General features: G+C 38.5%; 1 protein-coding gene across 4 annotated transcripts; it reads left to right on the forward strand.

Moving 5' to 3' along the window:
* The first annotated feature begins 362 nt into the window (after positions 1–362).
* LOC103402510 (mitotic spindle checkpoint protein MAD1-like) lies at positions 363–18,515 on the forward strand. Of its 4 annotated transcripts, none has more exons than XR_003769449.2 (17): positions 363–821; positions 1,400–1,499; positions 8,337–8,497; positions 8,667–8,864; positions 8,955–9,047; positions 9,293–9,409; positions 10,080–10,327; positions 11,229–11,400; positions 13,006–13,104; positions 13,192–13,395; positions 13,749–13,911; positions 14,464–14,554; positions 14,853–14,922; positions 15,381–15,509; positions 15,663–15,701; positions 17,455–17,620; positions 18,055–18,515. XR_003769449.2 is itself a non-coding variant. In XM_029094848.2 (16 exons), the coding sequence occupies exons 1-16, from the start codon at positions 636–638 to the stop codon at positions 17,542–17,544; spliced, it is 2,160 nt and encodes a 719-aa protein (XP_028950681.1). In that variant the 5' UTR covers positions 376–635; the 3' UTR covers positions 17,545–17,712. The 4 variants fall into 4 exon arrangements, 1 of the variants encoding a protein (XP_028950681.1); XR_003769448.2 differs by having other exon boundaries at positions 376–821; positions 17,986–18,515; XM_029094848.2 differs by lacking the exon at positions 18,055–18,515 and having other exon boundaries at positions 376–821; positions 17,455–17,712.
* The last annotated feature ends 385 nt before the right edge of the window (positions 18,516–18,900 follow it).

The following is an 18,900-nucleotide window of genomic DNA, read 5'->3' on the forward strand; positions in this document are numbered from 1 at the left end:
GGTAGGAAGTAGGGGTTAAGGATCCTTGCTTGGGGATCTGAGGGATCCTGTGATCATGGTCGTTCATCGTACATCGTGCGGTCAGTTTTCGTTAGGTACTATTTATATTTAATTTTAAATTTTAAATTTCAAATGATTTCTGACCGCACGATGTATGATAAACAATCATGATCGGATTCTCGGGATCCCCAGAAAAAGAATCCGTAGTAAGGACAGTTTGATCTTTGGTGTTACACAGTCCACTCCTATTTGATTGTACAAAAGCAAAAAATGAGTAGCGTGAAAGCCCAAGGACAAAAAGGGGAACTAGACAGAAATAAAATTTGCATAATGATGGCGTCGCCCGGGTTCGAACCAACTTTGCCCCGTTAGAGAGCGATTGTTTCAAGGAAGATTTGCAGTTGCAGCTGCAGAGGGGTATTTATTTGGGTTTCAAAAAGACGGTGCAACGAAAAGCCACCACTCACTCATCGTCACAAAAGAAAAGAAATGGCGCCCTCCCCTTGCGTTTAAATTAGGCCACCGCTTCTCTCTCCTCTTCTTCTTCTTCTTCTTCTTCTTCTTCTTCTTCTTCTGTGCTGTGCTATGCTGCGCTGTTAAAGAGAGAGAGGTTTAGGTTTAAGGATCGTTTGAAGATGATTGTGAGAACTCCCCCAACGAAGAAGCTACGGGCGGCGCCGCCGGAGACCGAGACCCCACCGCCTGCCCCTGCCACAGGCCCAGGCCCTCTCGTCATCTTCGAGGACGACCCTCCTCCTTCCCTTCCACCTCCCGGTTCCTCCTCCGACCACTTGCTCTGCACCTATCAATGCCGCCAAATGGTAATATTGCTTCCCTCTCTTCTCTCTGCCTCTCTATATGTATATATTTATCATTTTCTAGATGGAAGATGGAATAATCCATTGATCATCCAAGTGGCTTCTCGATTTTGCATCTTCTCTTTCCCAATTGAAGTGGCTGTTCAATCCATACTAGCTAGATACATTTGAATCAGTTAATTATTGTTGCTGACAATATATGATATCTAATGTAATTGATTCATTCAATTTTTCATACCTGGATTTCATTCTGGCGGCTAAGTCTCGTATATGCCGCAAATCGTAATTTTGATTCAACCATTTTAGAATTTCTTTCTTCTAGTTCATCACTACATATTTTATGTAAGGTAAATGTTGGCCTGTAATTGTCGTATTCACGCTGCAGATTGTTTTCCCTCTTTGGATTTTTCCTTATCATCCAAATCTTTGACTTTGTCCCGACTTTTAATACAAGTTCTACAGACCGGATGTTGTTTTCTAATGTGGATTCAGCACAATCATCTGTGTTTCTTTTCTCTTGCTTGTAGACCTTGTTGTATATTTTTTGGCTAAGTGGAACCCTTTCCTTTCCTTTGGCGCAGGTTAAATCAGATTTTATAGATGCCTTGAGCAATGCAGAGAAGCAAGCTTCTGATTATCAATCTAAATTGGCGGCTTTAAATGAAAAATTCTGCAAAGTTGGTGGGTTCTTTTGACAAGATGTTCCACTACATTGCTTAACATCTCTTTTTTCTCCTCAGCTTCCCAATGTTTTTGTACTTATGGTTCTTTCAGTTCAATGCTGTACGTCTCTTCGTTACAAAATCCATATTTTTCTCTGTCTTCTTGCAGGCTGAATGGTAATTGGAAAGTTTTCGTTCCAAACTCACTGTTATTGTTGCACAAATATTCGAAAAAACATTTATTTACTTGATGGGATTAACTGAGGATGTAATATGGTCGTATATGACTATGTAAAGATTTTCGTATCAACAAGTGACAAAGCTAATGAATTTTAAATTTTCTTATTTTGAGCAGAGCATATGTCTTCATGCAGGACAGACCATCTTAGCTTAAATTTGCTTATGTTGTGGGTTTTGTTTAGCAAAATAAACATATGGTGTAGTGGGTTATGGTTGTAAAGAAAGAAGTTCAGAGTGTGTAGAACAACTTAATCTTCAAAAGAAGAATGAAAGACAAATAAGGATGGTAAAAAAAAAAAAAAAGAAAACTGGTTGTAGCAGCAAAAATACTATGTGATTTGAAATGGTGCGTGCAGGAGGCTAAATGAGTACTAAAATTTGTAGGAAATACTTGTGGATTTGTAGGATTTTAATTTGGTAAGGAAAAGGATTAGAACTGCAAAGAATGAGAAAGTGCAGCTTAAGCGAACTTGGGGTTTAAAAGAAGCTTCAGAGAATGAAGTTCAAGGGTTGAAGAAGACCTTGGATGTTTCATTTGGATCAAGAAAGAACACCTTAGTTGTGGAATAAGAACGAAATATAAAGAAAGGAAACTGCTTCTAGGAATACTTAAGGATTTTAGGCTATCATGGGGATAGAGTTTGTGGAAAATGCTTGGGATTTGTTTAAGATTTCAATTGAGTATGAAAAGGCTAAAGGGTTAGAACTGAAAAGTGCGAAGAAAGCACAGCTAAATCTCTTGGTATTTGTTTCATTCTTATCCTTGGATCATTGTGGGAGGTCTTTTATTTGAAATAGAAATCACTGCAACTGCAACATTCTGATTGTTGAACTGTCTGTTGGGCTATCTAGTGGTGGGCAGAGATGCACGCATGAGGATTGTTGAAATATAAAAACAACAACCGACCCACATCCTAATGGCTGAGCTTGTGGTGGTAAACCAACAGAAAATTTTCAATTCCTTTGTTTCAGCCTTATTTTTTTAGAGGAGGATGCATATACAATCTTTTAAACCTTTTCTTCTCATACTGGAGATAAAATAGACTATCGGAACTAGTAGGCAATTCTGGATGACTAACTTAAGAGTTGAGAAAAGTCCTGGACACTTCGACATTACTAGAACACCATAGAATTATGGGCTGGACTTTGTTAGTTCCATATCTCCAACAACAACAACAACAACAAAGCCTTTTCCCACTAAGTGGGGTCGGCTATATGAATCCTAGAACGCCATTGCGCTCGGTTTTGTGTCATGTCCTCCGTTAGATCCAAGTACTCTAAGTCTTTTCTTAGAGTCTCTTCCAAAGTTTTCCTAGGTCTTCCTCTACCCCTTCGGCCCTGAACCTCTGTCCCGTAGTCACATCTTCGAACCGGAGCGTCAGTCGGCCTTCTTTGCACATGTCCAAATCACCGGAGCCGATTTTCTCTCATCTTTCCTACAATTTCGGCTACTCCTACTTTACCTCGGATATCCTCATTCCCAATCTTATCCTTTCTCGTGTGCCCACACATCCCACGAAGCATCCTCATCTCCGCTACACCCATTTTGTGTACGTGTTGATGCTTCACCGCCCAACATTATGTGCCATACAACATCGCTGGCCTTATTGCCGTCCTATAAAATTTTCCCTTGAGCTTCAGTGGCCTACGACGGTCACACAACACACCGGATGCACTCTTACACTTCATCCATCCAGCTCGTATTCTATGGTTGAGATCTCCATCTAATTCTCCGTTCTCTTGCAAGATAGATCCTAGGTAGCGAAAACGGTCGCTTTTTGTGATCTTCGCTAGATTGCTCCGGTCATTAGTGTGGATAAGTATATAAATGGATAGAGATAGGAAAGCAAACACAAGATGTACGTGGTTCACCCAGATTGGCTACGTCCACGGAATAGAAGAGTTCTCATTAATTGTGAAGGGTTTACACAAGTACATAGGTTCAAGCTCTCCTTTAGTGAGTACAAGTGAATGATTTAGTACAAATGACATTAGGAAATATTATGGGAGAATGATCTCGTAATCACGAAACTTCTAAGTATCGGAGTGTGGTGTCGTCTTGACTTGCCTTATCTGTCTCATAGGTAGATGTGACATCTTCTCTGGAAGTACTCTTCCTCCATCCAGGGGTGGTATCTTTAACTGGTGGAGATGCACAAGGTAATGTATCAATTTCACTTGAAGCTTACTTGTACTTTCAGGCTTGGTCAAGCGCGATACAAACCATGTAGTAGGAGTCCCCCAAGTCGCCGAGCTAGGGGGTCTGCTGAAAGAGGTGACAGACAAGGTAAGCAATCAGAGCTCCGACTGATTGTTCACCTTCTCCCCATCTTGCAGCAGCATGAAGGATAAAGAGAAGAAAAATGAGAAGAGATGATATGAGATACTTTTGCTTTTGAAGAAGTAACTTTCCACAGGCTTATTCTTGAACTGAGCTGAAGGGTTTTCTGGTTTCCTCCAGAGTATAAGGCCGACTGAAGAATTTGAGGGTCAAAACAAGTCCATCAAATCTAGAGTACGTTCCACCCTGCTGATATGGGATACTTTTGCTTTTGACAGAGTAATGGATGTATCGGCACGTGTGCTGTTACGCTTGTCTCCACATGCTTCCTTGTATCCTTCGCACTTGCCCTATCTGTTCCTCAAGCAGATGCGGAATCTTCCCTGGAAACATAAGATGTTGAAGATGAGTACTCGAGAGCAATGCCAGGTAAGTAATCAGGTAAGGGGTTCCAGGCAGTCAGTTCCTGGCTGGAAGCTTGATTCCAAGTGCTGACTGATTGCTCTCTTTCTCCTTGTCTTGCAGGTAAAAACAAGGCCAAAGGAAAAGACAGGGAAAAAGCATGATATGGGATACTCTTGCTTTTAACCCTGATGATATGAGATATTCTTGCTCTAGTATAGCTTGTTTGCAGAGGTATTATCGGGGGGAAAGAAAGCTGAATATTTCGAAAGGCTTCGTTGGGAGTGCCCTCTCAGATATGATGAAGGGTTGAGCATTTTTGCAGGTCTGCCTGTCCGTTGGGGATGGAGGTCGACATATATAGGAGTCTCCCTAACAACAAATAGTAATGCTATTCCTTTACCCTGCTTGGTCATAGCACGGTAGTGGGAGCTGCCAGTTTCACATGTTTTAACTCTGTCAGAGCACTTTGAAAAAAGTGGTCTGTGGTATCTGGCTCTCGAGATTCGGAGAACGATGCCTCTTCGATTTTTGAGAAAGCAATCATGCTGGGGGTCTGGCTCTCGAGATTCGGAGAGCAGTGTCTTTTCGATTTTTGAGGAAGTAATCAGGTTGGGAGTCTGGCTCTCGAGATTCGGAGGGCGGTGCCTCTTCGATTTTGGAGCAAGCAATCTTGTTGAGAGTGTTGTCTCGAATGTGAGTAAAGGTTGGGCATGTTTGCTAGTCTACCTTGCCACGAAGCACAAAGGTTGACACACAGGGACTTTCCAATTATCCAGCAATGGTACTGTTCCTTTACCCTCTCTTCGATTTTGAGAAAGTAGTCATGTTGGGAGTCTGGCTCTCGAGATTCGGAGGACGGTGCCTCTTCGATTTTGGAGCAAGCAATCTTGTTGGAAGTGTTTTCTCGAATGTGAGTAAAGGTTGGGCATGTTTGCTAGTCTATCTTGCCACGAAGCACAGAGGTTGACACACAGGGACTTTCCAATTATCCAGCAGTGGTACTGTTCCTTTACCCTTGTGGGTAATAATATGGTAGCTAGACCTTCAAAATTTATGTGTCTAAACTTTGTTAGTGCTGTTTCTTTGCTATTCTTTTACCTTTCTTGGTCAGAGCGATGTAGTGGGAGCTGCAAGCTTCACGTGCTCAACTTTGGCAGAGAACTTTGGCAAAGTTATCTGTGGTACCCATGAGCTATTGTTGCGTGTGGGAAGTGGGTGATTGAACAGTAAGATTCATGTGCTTTCTACTTCACCAGAAGTCTTCGACAGAATGCCCATAATTTCTGCAAAGCTGAGTGTGCGTGTGACAGGTGCTGACAAGGCTAGAAAAGTAGGTGCCTCTTCGATTTCTGAGATCGGCCCTCGTGGTCTCTGAGCAGCCCAGCTTTTGAGAAAGCGAGCGCCTCTTCGATTGATTCGGAGAACGATGCCTCATCGATTTTTGAGAAAGCAATCATGCTGGGGGTCTGGCTCTCGAAGATTCGGGGAGTAGTCTCTTCGATTTTTGAGAAAGTAATCATGTTGGGAGTCTGGCTCTCGAGATTCGGAGGGCGGTGCCTCTTCGATTTTGGAGCAAGCAATCTTGTTGGGAGTGTTTTCTCGAATGTGAGTAAAGGTTGGGCATGTTTGCTAGTCTACCTTGCCATGAAGCACAGAGGTTGACACACAGGGACTTTCCAATTATCCAGCAATGGTACTGTTCCTTTACCCTCTCTTCGATTTTTAAGAAAATAGTCATGTTGGGAGTCTGGCTCTCGAGATTCGGAGGACGGTGCCTCTTCGATTTTGGAGCAAGCAATCTTATTGGGAGTGTTTTCTCGAATGTGAGTAAAGGTTGGGCATGTTTGCTAGTCTACCTTGCCACGAAGCACAGAGGTTGACACACAGGGACTTTCCAATTATCCAGCAGTGGTACTGTTCCTTTACCCTTGTGGGTAATAATATGGTAGCTAGACCTTCAAAATTTATGGGTCTAAACTTTGTTAGTGCTGTTTCTTTGCTATTCTTTTACCCTTCTTGGTCAGAGCGATGTAGTGGGAGCTGCAAGCTTCACGTGCTCAACTTTGGCAGAGAACTTTGGCAAAGTTATCTGTGGTACCCATGAGCTATTGTTGCGTGTGGGAAGTGGGTGATTGAACAGTAAGATTCATGTGTTTTCTACTTCCCCAGAAGTCTTCGACAGAATGCCCATAATTTCCGCAAAGCTGAGTGTGCGTGTGACAGGTGCTGACAAGGCTGGAAAAGTAGGTGCCTCTTCGATTTCTGAGATCGGCCCTCGTGGTCTCTGGGTAGCCCAGCTTTTGAGAAAGCGAGCGCCTCTTCGATTTCTGAGATCGGCCTTCGTGGTCTTTGAGCAGCCCAACTTTTGAGAAAGCAAACGCCTCTTCGATTTCTGAGATCAACCCTCGTGATCTCTAAGCAGCCCAGCTTTTGAGAAAGCAAACGCCTCTTCGATTTCTGAGCAGGCGCCTCTTCGATTTCTGAAGCTCCGTCGAGTGCAGATTTTTATAGGGGCTGACATTAAGTTCCAAAGCACACTTGAATCTCCACTAGTAGAAGCTTCATTCTTGCACTTCTAAGATCTTGATTTGTCCGACCTCTTCTCTCTTCAACACCTTTGAAAATGTCTGGCCCCTCCGACCGTCGTTTTGACTTGAACCTTGTTGAAGAGGCAGCCCCGCCTTCTCCAGACAACATATGGCGCCCATCCTTCGTCTCCCCTACTGGTCCTCTTACCGTTGGGGATTCCGTGATGAAGAATGATATGACCGCTGCGGTGGTGGCCAGGAACCTTCTCACTCCCAAAGATAACAGACTACTTTCCAAACGGTCTGATGAGTTAGCTGTTAAGGATTCGCTGGCTCTCAGTGTTCAGTGTGTAGGTTCTGTGTCTAATATGGCCCAACGCCTATTTGCTCGAACCCGCCAAGTTGAATCATTGGCGGTTGAAGTGATGAGTCTCAAACAGGAGATTAGAGGGCTCAAGCATGAGAATAAACAGTTGCACCGGCTCGCACATGACTATGCTACAAACATGAAGAGGAAGCTTGACCAGATGAAGGAAACTGATGGTCAGGTTTTACTTGATCATCAGAGATTTGTGGGTTTGTTCCAAAGGCATTTATTGCCTTCGTCTTCTGGGGCTGTACCGCGTAATGAAGCTCCAAATGATCAACCTCTGATGCCTCCTCCTTCTAGGGTTCTGTCCAGTACTGAGGCTCCAAATGATCCCCCTCCGGTGCCTTCTCTTTCTGGGGCTCTACCGACTGCTGAGACTTCTCCTAAGCAACCTTTGTGAAGGCTCCCTCTTGTGTGTTTATTTTGACTCATGTATATGTACATATTTGTAGCTTATCGGGGATATCAATAAATAAGCTTTCCTTCATTTCAACGTACTGTGTTAAAAACACCAAAGCCTTCTTCGCTAAGTTCTTTGAATTTTCTTTTGTTGAAGCTTGTATGTTGAAGCTTTCTGAGTGGAGCATGTAGGTTGGGGTAGTGTTCCCTTAATTTTCCGAGTGAGGAAAACTTCTCGGTTGGAGACTTGGAAAATCCAAGTCACTGAGTGGGATCGGCTATATGAATCTTAGACTGAAATTCAATTTCTGATTTATTCGTAGGCTCCAAGTAACTTGAACCTAATACCATATGAGATTTGTCTTCGTTTTGTGTTGTGGGCCATTTATGTTAAAAATCACAAATTGCAAAATCTGAAAATAATAAACCATGCAACAGCAAGATAGTTTCTTTCTTGTTTGGAACTACTTTACCATGTTTGCATGTGAATTTATTTCATAAAACCGGTAAGATAAGTTCTTTTCATTTAAATCAAAATTCTTTTGGTTTCTGGAAAGCTACCCATGTAGAAACTCTTTAGATTAGACATTTTATGTTTGTTGTCTTGTCCCTAATTAGTTACATGTGCTGCAGAATCTGAGAAGAATAAATATCTGGATCAATTTTTGTATGCTGAACAAGAACTTGCCGCTGCAAAGGCACGTGAACAGGATCTGCAGGAGCAGCTTTTGAAGGAGGTGCACGATTCTGATGAAAGATTGACTAAACAATTACAATCAAACAGCAAACTTGAGGTATATGCTTGAACCTTTATGAATGATGGGTACTTCCTCCACCATTTGGTATTCCCAAAAGAATGATTCATTTGTTCTTTCTGTTTTCCTCCTAGTTTTATTTTGTTCCCCTTTTGGAATTCCAAACAGTTTTTCTGTCCCACTCATCATATCACATTTCAAATTTCAGGTGAAGCTTCAAAACGAAATGAACCTTCGCATGAGAGCTGAGACTTCAACAGGTTTGGCTGAGGAGAAAGCAAGTGTTATAGAGGGGAAACTGAGACATCTTTCTGACAGCATAGAGAAGGAAAAAAAGAGTCTCAATAACAATCTTGCCCAGCTGAAAGGAGAATCCAAGCTCACTGTTTCTAGAATAACTGCAGATGTGAGTGGTGATTTTTGATTAATTTAGTTTTATAGTCTGTATGAATTTATGACCATCAGTAGTCATTCAACCTTCTCCATTCTTGTTTAGCGTGAACGAATGGAATGCAGAGCTCATAATGCTGAGAAAGAAACAGAGCTATTGAAAAAGCAGCTGGATGATATTAAGAAGCAACTTAGTGAGGTAGACCTCTTATTTCTATTTCTCTTAGATACCAGTTGATATGTTCTATGGAAAATCTTTCTCATATATGCATCATCACCTGTCCGTTTACAATACCAAATGCAGTGTTACCTTTTCTTTTATAATTTATTTGTATGTTGGGTCTGCTTGGCCTTGATATCAAATGTATTTTTGTATAATATTACGATTTGTCTTATACTGCCACAAGTTGATCAGATTTTCTTTTGATTCACTTTATTTTTCAGTGCGTGCAACAGAAGAGCGAAGTAGAGAAGAAATTATCAAATCTTACATTTCAAGAAGTTGAATCCACGGAGAATAATATTTTAGTTAAACATCTGCAAGAAGAGCTTAGAAACTTTGTAAGTTTTGTTGTCGATCTTTTCTTTCTAATGAATAAAATTGTTTCTTCCTATTGAGTCTTCAGGTTCTCTATGAAGTTGATAGATGATCATTCTTAATTAGTTCTTTTATTTTATTTTTTTACAAAAAAATCTTCAGCCCTCGAAAGATTAAGTTTTGGTTTGGTGGTTCATAAAATTCTGAACATTAATGATTAAGTAGCCAATCTGTCTGTATATGTTTGATGGTGCATACTAAGTCAATGCATTGTTAGTTTGGTAATGTGATTTGGGTCATTTGGCCAAGGGGTAAGGAGTATATTGTTATGCGTAGTTGTGGTAGTTTGAGTTTTGCCTCATCAACCTTTTATATTTCAGCATAGATTTTGTATTATTATAGAAGATGACGAAGGGTAAAAGTTATCATTTGGTATAAAAGAAATTGTAGAATTCTGAACAAAAAGAATTTTTTTTTTAAAATACTTTGGGGAAGAATATTTTCTTTTGTGTTATTAGGAGCTTCGGTTTCAAGTTTGAACAGATTTTGAGAAGCTCCTGTTTGAAAGAGAGTTGTGTATGACTGATTTCATCTTTTCTAGACTAATATCTTTCTCTTGACTAGATATGTCCCTCCTTTGACTACTCTGCATTTCTTGTGTATTTCAATAACATTTTATCTCTAAATTCCTAGGATGCTGAAGTAAGGGAAGCAAGAAAGCTGAAGTCAGCTCATGAAAATGTTGAGTTATTGAAGGAAAAATTGTTGGAAGAAAAGAGCCGTAGAGAGAGGGTAGAAGCAGAGTTATCCAAACTACAAGAATTACAGCTTAGTATGAAGAAGTTGGAGGATGAATTGAAATCTTGGAAGTTGATCATTAAAGACATTCCAGGCGTGTCATGTTCTGAGGATTTACCAGTTAAATTCGCATCATTACAAAAGTATGTGAATAGCTCATTTCAGTCCTTTGAACCAGCATTGTTAGATCATTTAGACGAATGAATAAATTCATAATCAGAGGCCTAAACCATGAGGCTTTCCTTGATGCATCTTATTCTTCTTCCATTATTTTTTGTGATCTGTTTATTTTTGTTAAGGCAGCCAGGAGTGCACTGCATAGTGTGACTTTTTTATTAGTTGATTAAAACTGAACATCTGGTACAACATCAATGTTATTAGAATTACATTTGTTTGTGGATAACTTCCCAGCATTCCAGTGGAGCTGAATATTAAACATTTAAAACTAAATGTTAAAAACTCTGTATTTTGTATGCATGGGTATGTCTCTTTTGTTTAGACCCTAGAATAACTGTACCTGCTATAGACATTTCTTAGGAAGTAGATGATTTCTGGTACTATGTGATGTATGCATAATATGATACTATTGATAATTGTTTGAGTAGGAAGACTTCATAATAGATGGTCTACAGTGAGCTGGTACCATGTGCTTAATTTCAGTGATTGGAAATATCATCTCTAGACTTATTTCAGTGGTCTGGTTTTCACCTTATGACACCATGCGTGTTTGTTTTGAAACAATCGCAGAAGGATCAAATGGCCCTGTCAACTTTCTATATTATTTGTTGTGGGGGGTTTTTTAGGACTGAGAATTATTCTATTCCTTTTCTTCTAATCATGCTTGATCTGTTAACGAGGGTTTCAAGTCTGTAGTTGGTAGAGTTTATATGTAGTTATCAACAAATTCTGCTGTAATCATCCCCACCATGCAAAATATATATTTTTTTATTTGTTATTTTATCTGAGATTTGTTCATGCTTTTCTCTGCCTGAGCATTGAGATGTTTTCGGTTTCCAGTGATTAACATTTTTTCATTTAATGCAGAGAGGTAATTGATAGCATGATGAAAGTGAGTGAGGCAAATGCCCACTTGAAACAATTGGAGGTAGCTCTAGATGCAGCAAAAATTGATAAACAAAATGCTGAAATAGAGGCTACACTGGCCAAGGAGAAAGGGGATGTATCAAAATCAGAGGTTAAGCGGATTGAATTGATGGTAAGCATGTAACCATGTAGTTTTATGCCATCTTTTTCTTAATTCATTTAGTTTTGCACTCTGGCTGTTGCTGAGCTTATTATTTATCCTTCTACTGCTGTACAATCTCTCTAATTTTCTGCTTCGGAAGCTTTCATTGAATATTCAATTTTGGGGGTGGTTTGGGCCTGTGTGGGTGGGTTGGTGGGTGTGCCTAGGGAGGGTCAGGTTTCAATGTAGGGTTATAATTGTAGTGGTTTATCGAGGATGAAGAAAAAATTGGTGTAAATTGAACCAATTAATCATAATTTCAATCAACATGCCTGAAGATTGAGCCCTAGAATTGTAGGGTCTCCTTATATAGGCAATCTGATAAGTCATAATGTGACATGAAACTGTAATAACTAGCCCTTAAATGTGTGAGGATGTGAAGTTAAAGAGTCCCACATTGGTGAAAGGAGAAACCTTGCAAGGGCTTATATGAGGTTGGGCTACTCCCCATATTGCCAATTGGTTTTATGGTGGAACCTCAACCTTCTTCATGTTATCAGAGTAGGTTGGCCCATGTGTAAAGCCCAACGGCGACACGTGCTCCACGTCACCCAATTCATGTTGTCCACACATGTTTGGCTTGAAAATTCACACATGTGTGCGGGTGTGTGAGGAAGGTAAAAGAGTCCCACGTTGGTGAAAGGAGAAACTTTGCAAGGGCTTATAAGAGGTTGGGCTGCTCCCCATATTACCAATTGGTTTTATGGTGGAACCTCAACTTTCTTCAAAATGATTTGTAATTAACACCTATATTTTTTAAACTAAATATAATAAGCATAATTTATATGCTTATGCCCAAATTTTCTTGCATCCTGCATCATTCTGGCTCTGCACTTGTTGCTTTTGTATTCTCTAAATTAAGGTTAATGTGTGGGTGATGTAGCTCTTTACTGTCTAACATTCTTATTCTCATTGATGCATGAATAATTTTTAGTCTATTGGTCATTACCTTAGTATCCTATCACACTAAGTGGTTTTGGAAAATAAGTTAAAGTTTGGCTCTCTCAAAGAAAAACAAAAGTGTGGTAATCTATTCAATACGGTAACTATTGTTTTTTTTTTTTTTTGGGAGGGGTGGCCGGAGGGGGGGGGGGTATGGAGTATAACTGTCCTATGAAGTGAATGCAACCGCAACGTAAGTTGATGAATATAACAACTTGAAAAGTCAGTAAAGAATATAGATCAATGTTTTTCAAAATTGAAGGCGTTATTCATGTTGAGAATGAATACCACATTGATGGGAGGAGGAACCTTGCATGGGCTTATAAGTAAGTTGGGCTACTCCCCATGTTGCCAATTGGTTTTATGGTGGAACCCCAATTTCTTCAATTCAAGGTGTTTTACTTCTTACAAGATCATACAAATATGTTCTGGGACGCATACTTATATGGTAAAGAATTTTTAGAAGTATAGAAAAAGTAGTTGAAAAAAAAAAGCATTATCATTCAAGCATAACAATCATTATCGAAAGCTCTAACATTCCATTTTTCGTACAAGTCAGTCCCCAAAGAAAGTGATAAAAACAATACTAATTATCTTTTAAGAATGTATGCTGAAGGAAGTATTAAAATGCAGCTCTCTATGGTTACTGAGGAAAGAGATAAGTTGAGAAATGTCCTGAATGGACTGAAGTCGGCAAAGAATGATGAAGCAGCCAGTCATACTTTTCTTCAGGTTACATAATTTCTTTCTCTTTACTATTTGTAATTCAAGAAATCTCTGTTTAAGTTCAATGTTTGGTTTCCTCGTTTGCACATGCAGGAGGTTGAATCATCACTTGCAAAGAAAGAGGGCTATATTAAAGAATTGGAATGCGGTGTATGTGAACAAAAAGAAGTTAATAGTCGTCAACGTGAAGAAATAAAGTTGCTTAATGAGAGGTTGAACAATGAAGCTAGAAGAATAAAGTCATTGGAGAGGGAGAGCGATCGACTTCATTCAGAGATCGCTTTACTGGAGTCCAAGGTGGGTGCCAAATTTATTCAGAGCATTATTGATATTAACATTATTATCTTAATTTTTCTTGGCACTTAAAGAGGCACTACCTGGGTTTGAATGGTGGCTGAGCCTTGAACTTTTGTGGACTTCGCCACCAAGCTCTTCCCTTAGGAAAATATCATTATTACTACAGTTCGTCCATATCATTATTCCAAAAAAACAAAAAAACTATTGTCAGATATGTAATGGCTCTCTTGTGCTAACTGGCTGACCCCAAAAGAAAAGGAACTGCAGTTGCAGCCAAGCAATCTAAAAGCTGACAGGCAAACAGAAAAAATTGCAATTCAATTGCGTAATTTCTGATATTTTTTCTTCTACAGATTGGTCATGGCAATTTCTCTGCTGCTAATACTAAAGTTTTAAGAATGGTGAATACTCTTACGGTTGATAATGAAGCCAAACAAACTATTGAAGCATTACAAACTGAGTTACAGAAGACAAAGGAGAAGTTACAAGCTGTTGAAGAATTGAAAAGTCAATCAGGTAAGAAGCACATGGTTCTTTGAAAGAGAAATTTACGTGAAAACTTCCTTTTAAGGTTCCAGCCTTAGAAATGAATGATTAAGAGCATTATATTGGTGTCTCGTTTTTGCACTGACTGTGCATGGATGAGGGTTCGAGGTGTGTTGGGGGTTAAAAGGAGTTTTAAATTGTCATACTGATACTACTAAAGTGCAAAAGAATTGATTTAGATTTTAGGAGTGACTTTAACATGGCTTTCAAGCTGCTGCCACAGCTACCAAATTAACCCCACCACCAGCACCACCTTGATTGCACCCCTGTCCTCATCTACCTCAATATCATTGCTATTACTGTCACCATATTTGGCACCTTTGTTGGCGCACATGTAGACAGTGCCGTATTTGCTCCTTAAAAGTGTTTTCTAATTTACCTCATGAAGGTATAATTTACGTAGAAATTAGAAGATAATATATTGTTGTTATCTTTTGACTATTTAAGTCAGATGTTAATTAGTCTGGTCATGCAATTGTGTAATAAGTTTATTTGCATTCCTTCCTCTCTTAAACTATTCAGGTGATGCTGGAAAATTGGTGGATTCGTACATATCTGGGAAGATAGTGCAGTTGAAAGAACAAATTGCAACTCTTGAAAAACGTGAAGAAAGGTGAGTGACTGTGACTGATGATATTGTCAATATGAGCGAATTTTGAAATGCGTTTTTTTAGCCTAAGGTTTCAAGAAAACTTAGGATATTCCATTCTTGGGGTTCCACACTTTTGCGAATTTCTTATGTTTCAGATGTAAGAAGATTGCATTAGATTTAAATTATTGGGTGGGCTTACTGTGAGAGGGAGTAGTTCTTCAATGTATATGTTTTGGTATCCTTGTCATTGTATATTCACAGTTTACCTAAACTATAATACAACTTTTAGGTTAAACATTTGAACATACCCATGGAACAGGTACAAGACTGTTTTTGCTGACAGAATTTCAGTGTTCAGGAGGGAGTGTTGTGAGCTATTTGGTTACAAGGTATATATCATATTTGTTGCTCATTTTACTTTATATTTTCATATGACTACTATTCCAGTTTACATGGGTCATTTTACTTTATATTTTCATATGACTACTATTCCAGTTTACATGGCATTCCAATTAACATTAAGAACTTTATATAGCGTTGAAACTTCATCTTTGGTTCTGTTACTGGTTTAAAGTTCATTCTTATGTCTATGCTTTACTAACACTGGCAATCTACCATATGAATTTTAAGTTATCAAACATGTCAATTTAAATTACTAAGTTGTTTCTATATATCTTTTGCTATATTATTATTTATTTTCAGCCGATAAATAGTTGAGATCATGATATTTATTACAATTTTTATGGCCTTTTTTGTCTCTTTCTAAACTGTCATTCCTAGGCCGGTGAGAGACCTACATGGGCCATTGTATAACTGTAATGATTATCTTTTTATTACAATTTTGCAGATTGTAATGGATGAACACCAGCGTCCCAATGGAATCCCTGTTACACATTTTACCCTTCAATCTATATATGCGCAAAGTGATGATGAGAAGCTTGAATTTGAATATGAATCAGGGAGCACAAACATTTTGGTGAGATCGTAGTATATGAATTCATTTTCTTAGGCCATCTTAAAGCTATTTTAGTCATTTACACCTCAATTTTTTTTCTCTGTTATTGTACTTGAGATCGTGATAAAACAAATGCAAGAAGCAATATAATCATATTATCTTTGGATTGAACAGGCAAATGATTACACCTCACAGTCTGAGATATCTCATCAGGTATGGAGCATGATGTTTTCCTAATTCTTATAACTTTTTTACATGCTTCTTTACTGGTAGGACTATTGTTTTTTCATCTGTGGGTGGTCCAACCTGTACCAGATTATTTGAGAGTTCCATTGGGGAAACTTTGTTGTGTTTACGTTCATGATTCATATTTCATATTTCATATGATCTGACAAACGGCAATGAGAGCTTGTCATAGTTTTTAGCAATAGTTGTACTTATTGTGTTTGGCATCCAGGTTCAGATTGTTGAAAAACCGCACACTAGACCTTGTTCTTTAACGTAACCTATGGCAATAGACTAAACTAGCAAATATAGAAAACTTAGAAACACACAAGACTTATACTGGTTCGACAGAACTTTTGCCTACATCTAGTTGTGATTTCTCACCGCTCCTTTGATTAATAATAGAGAATTACAGAACTTTTGCAACCCTAGAACTAATCTCTATCTCACTTGTCTCAGCTGTCACAGTTCTTCTCTCTAAAATTTAAGCCTTGCTGCACCCTATTTACAGGCATAGGGTGCAGTTTACTTGTCCTTTACATATTATAATTCCTATTCTAAGTGGAATAGGAAATTAGACTTCCTTTCCAATTCCAAATAGACTTCTAGGATTTCTAATCTAAATTGAATAAGGAAACTAAGGGCTTGTTTGGTATCTATTTGAAATTTTTTATAATTTTTCAGAACATTTCTTAAAGAATTTTTCTTGAAAACAATTTTCTTTAAGACTCAAAAACTTGTTTGGTATGCGATTTAAAATTTTGAAATCTTACAACTTAAACTGGACAAAGAGATCCATAAAAAGGGGGTTGAGAGAGAAAGAGGAGAGAGGAGGAAAGCAAGTAAGAGATGATTGGAGGAAAGAGAAAGAAGTGAAAAGATCGGAGGAGATAGAGGAAGAGGAGTGAGAGAAAGAACCAAGAGAATGAAGATAGCAGATTGGAGGAGAGACGAAAAAGGTCAAAAAAAAAAAAAGAGAAGGGGGAGAGAGAAAGAAGAAAAGAGAGATAGATTTGGAGTGAGGGGAGGAGGGAGAGAAAAGAAAGGAGTGAGTTTAAGTTTAAAAACTCTAAAAACTCACTTTTTGTGTTTTTAGATAATAGACTATATTTTTGAATTAGTTTTGAGTTCAATTTTTGAAAATAGTCCTACCAAACAAGTTTTTAAGGCCCAAAACTTGAAAATTATTTTTGAGTTTAAAAAGTTGGATTCAAGTAAAGTACCAAACAGGCTCTAAGATTCTTTCCTAGCCCTTTTAGGAGAAGAATCGGTGCACCCTTTTTTTCCCTAAAACAATCCAACACAGAAAAGGACACTAATTGACGAGCCAAAACCTAACACATATTGCCCCTTTTCTTTTATTTTTGCTCTTGCTTTCGTTCATTCCCTTTGCTTCGGAGGGAGCAAACTAAACTTTTGTTTTTGGTTTCGTGGAGAGTTAACTTTGAGGGTTAGAAAATAAACCTGTTTAATTTCAACAAAAAAAAAAAAAAAAAAAAAAAACACTTTTCCAGTGAACCTGCAATTGCTTTTCTTTTGTAGAAATAATTTTCACAGAAACGATTTGGTCGAAAGAAATTACCATGAGTTGTTCATTGAGACAATAAGGTACTCAAACAAGTCGGATGTTTCTTCAGGGACTTAAGTTTAAATCTTGCAACGTGGTTTCTGGTTGTGAACTGTTGGTTACCTCTTACCTGGACCTTTAGTTGGTGAACTATTCTGAGATAGCATTTTGCAGGTTGAGATATTTATTCGGAAGTTGAATTCAATCCCAGCTTTCACTGCCAACTTAACAGTGGAGTCTTTCAACCGGCGAACCCTGACTTAAAAACGAGTCAAATTTGATTTCTACTACAGATGAATCACCAAGATTGTATATTTCACTTATCAAGTTTGTGTAGCAGGTATGCTATCTATCCAGGTTTTCCTTTTCCCCGGATATTGTGAACAGTCCTTTTCTAAGAGAAGTTACTAATGGAAAAACTTTGAAATATAACCCTCGTAGAATCCGTTTAATGGGTAAATTTGATCCTCTATTCATTCGATCTTTACTAAAATTGTGAGTTTCTAAGAGAAGAAAGTGTGACGTGCTTTACTTTGTACATTATTGCACTATAGCTGAGGAATATTTCACACTATTTGAAACTGAGCGTACTGGTGTTCTAAGATTTATACAACCGACTCCACTTGGTTGGACAATGCTTGGTTGTATGAAATTGAGAAAAGTGAAGCTAAATAGTTGTGAATGTGGATTTGAATTACTTGGCAGAGAGAATGATGTAGAATCCGAGGTGCATTTTGTTTTCGAGTGATGCATCCAAATTCTTGTGATCCATAGGAAGTGGGCACTCATTCAAGATGGCTGTCAAACAAAATGGCGCAAAATCGGGTGTCAAAGCTCTTTGTTTCACTACTACAAGTCCTTTTGGTGGATGCATCATTTTATTCATGAAAACTCGTGGACTGCGGGATTGATGGTGACAGTGGTGGTAATGGTGGTGGGCGTGGGTTCATGGCTTTTCCTTAAAATCCGTTTCGGTACTTACTGAGATTTTTGACGTCAAGGGTTGACAGACGCCAAACTAAAATCCCATTATCAGGATTTCTCCAGCCTTGAATGTTCGGGTGGTTTCGGTACGGTTTTCGTACCAAAACCTCTGTACTAATTACCATACCAAACTTTTGGTCTGATAAAATCTATTACCAATACCATACCAAATTTTTGGTATACTGAATTTTGATATGTATTATTCAGTTGGCATGATATGGTAATAATAATTGCCACTTTATTTTGGGCCACTTTTGTTATTTTTTTTCAATCCAATTCAAGGCCCAAATGTTTGTTTTTATTATTTTCATGTCTTTATCTCATAATTGTAACCTAAATCTAAGAATCATAATCTATCATTAATCATTTACAATTCCCAGACATAATAAGATAAATGATAAGCGGGATTCATGATGGAAATTGAGGCTGCAATCCAAATAACAGCTACGAACTAAATCTAATAGAAGTTAAGTTTACAACTAAATGAAAATTAATTGGAAAACCAAATAGAATCTCTGCAGTAAAAAAACACAAGCAGCGAGCACACCAACACCAACCCCTGTAGAGAGTAAGTGAGAGTGTCGAAGAGAGAAAATGTCCAAGGAATGAGATGCAATTGAAGGATGTTTTTCTTAA

This window comes from Malus domestica, chromosome 15, assembly GCF_042453785.1.
Source record: "Malus domestica chromosome 15, GDT2T_hap1".
Lineage (NCBI taxonomy): Eukaryota > Viridiplantae > Streptophyta > Magnoliopsida > Rosales > Rosaceae > Malus > Malus domestica.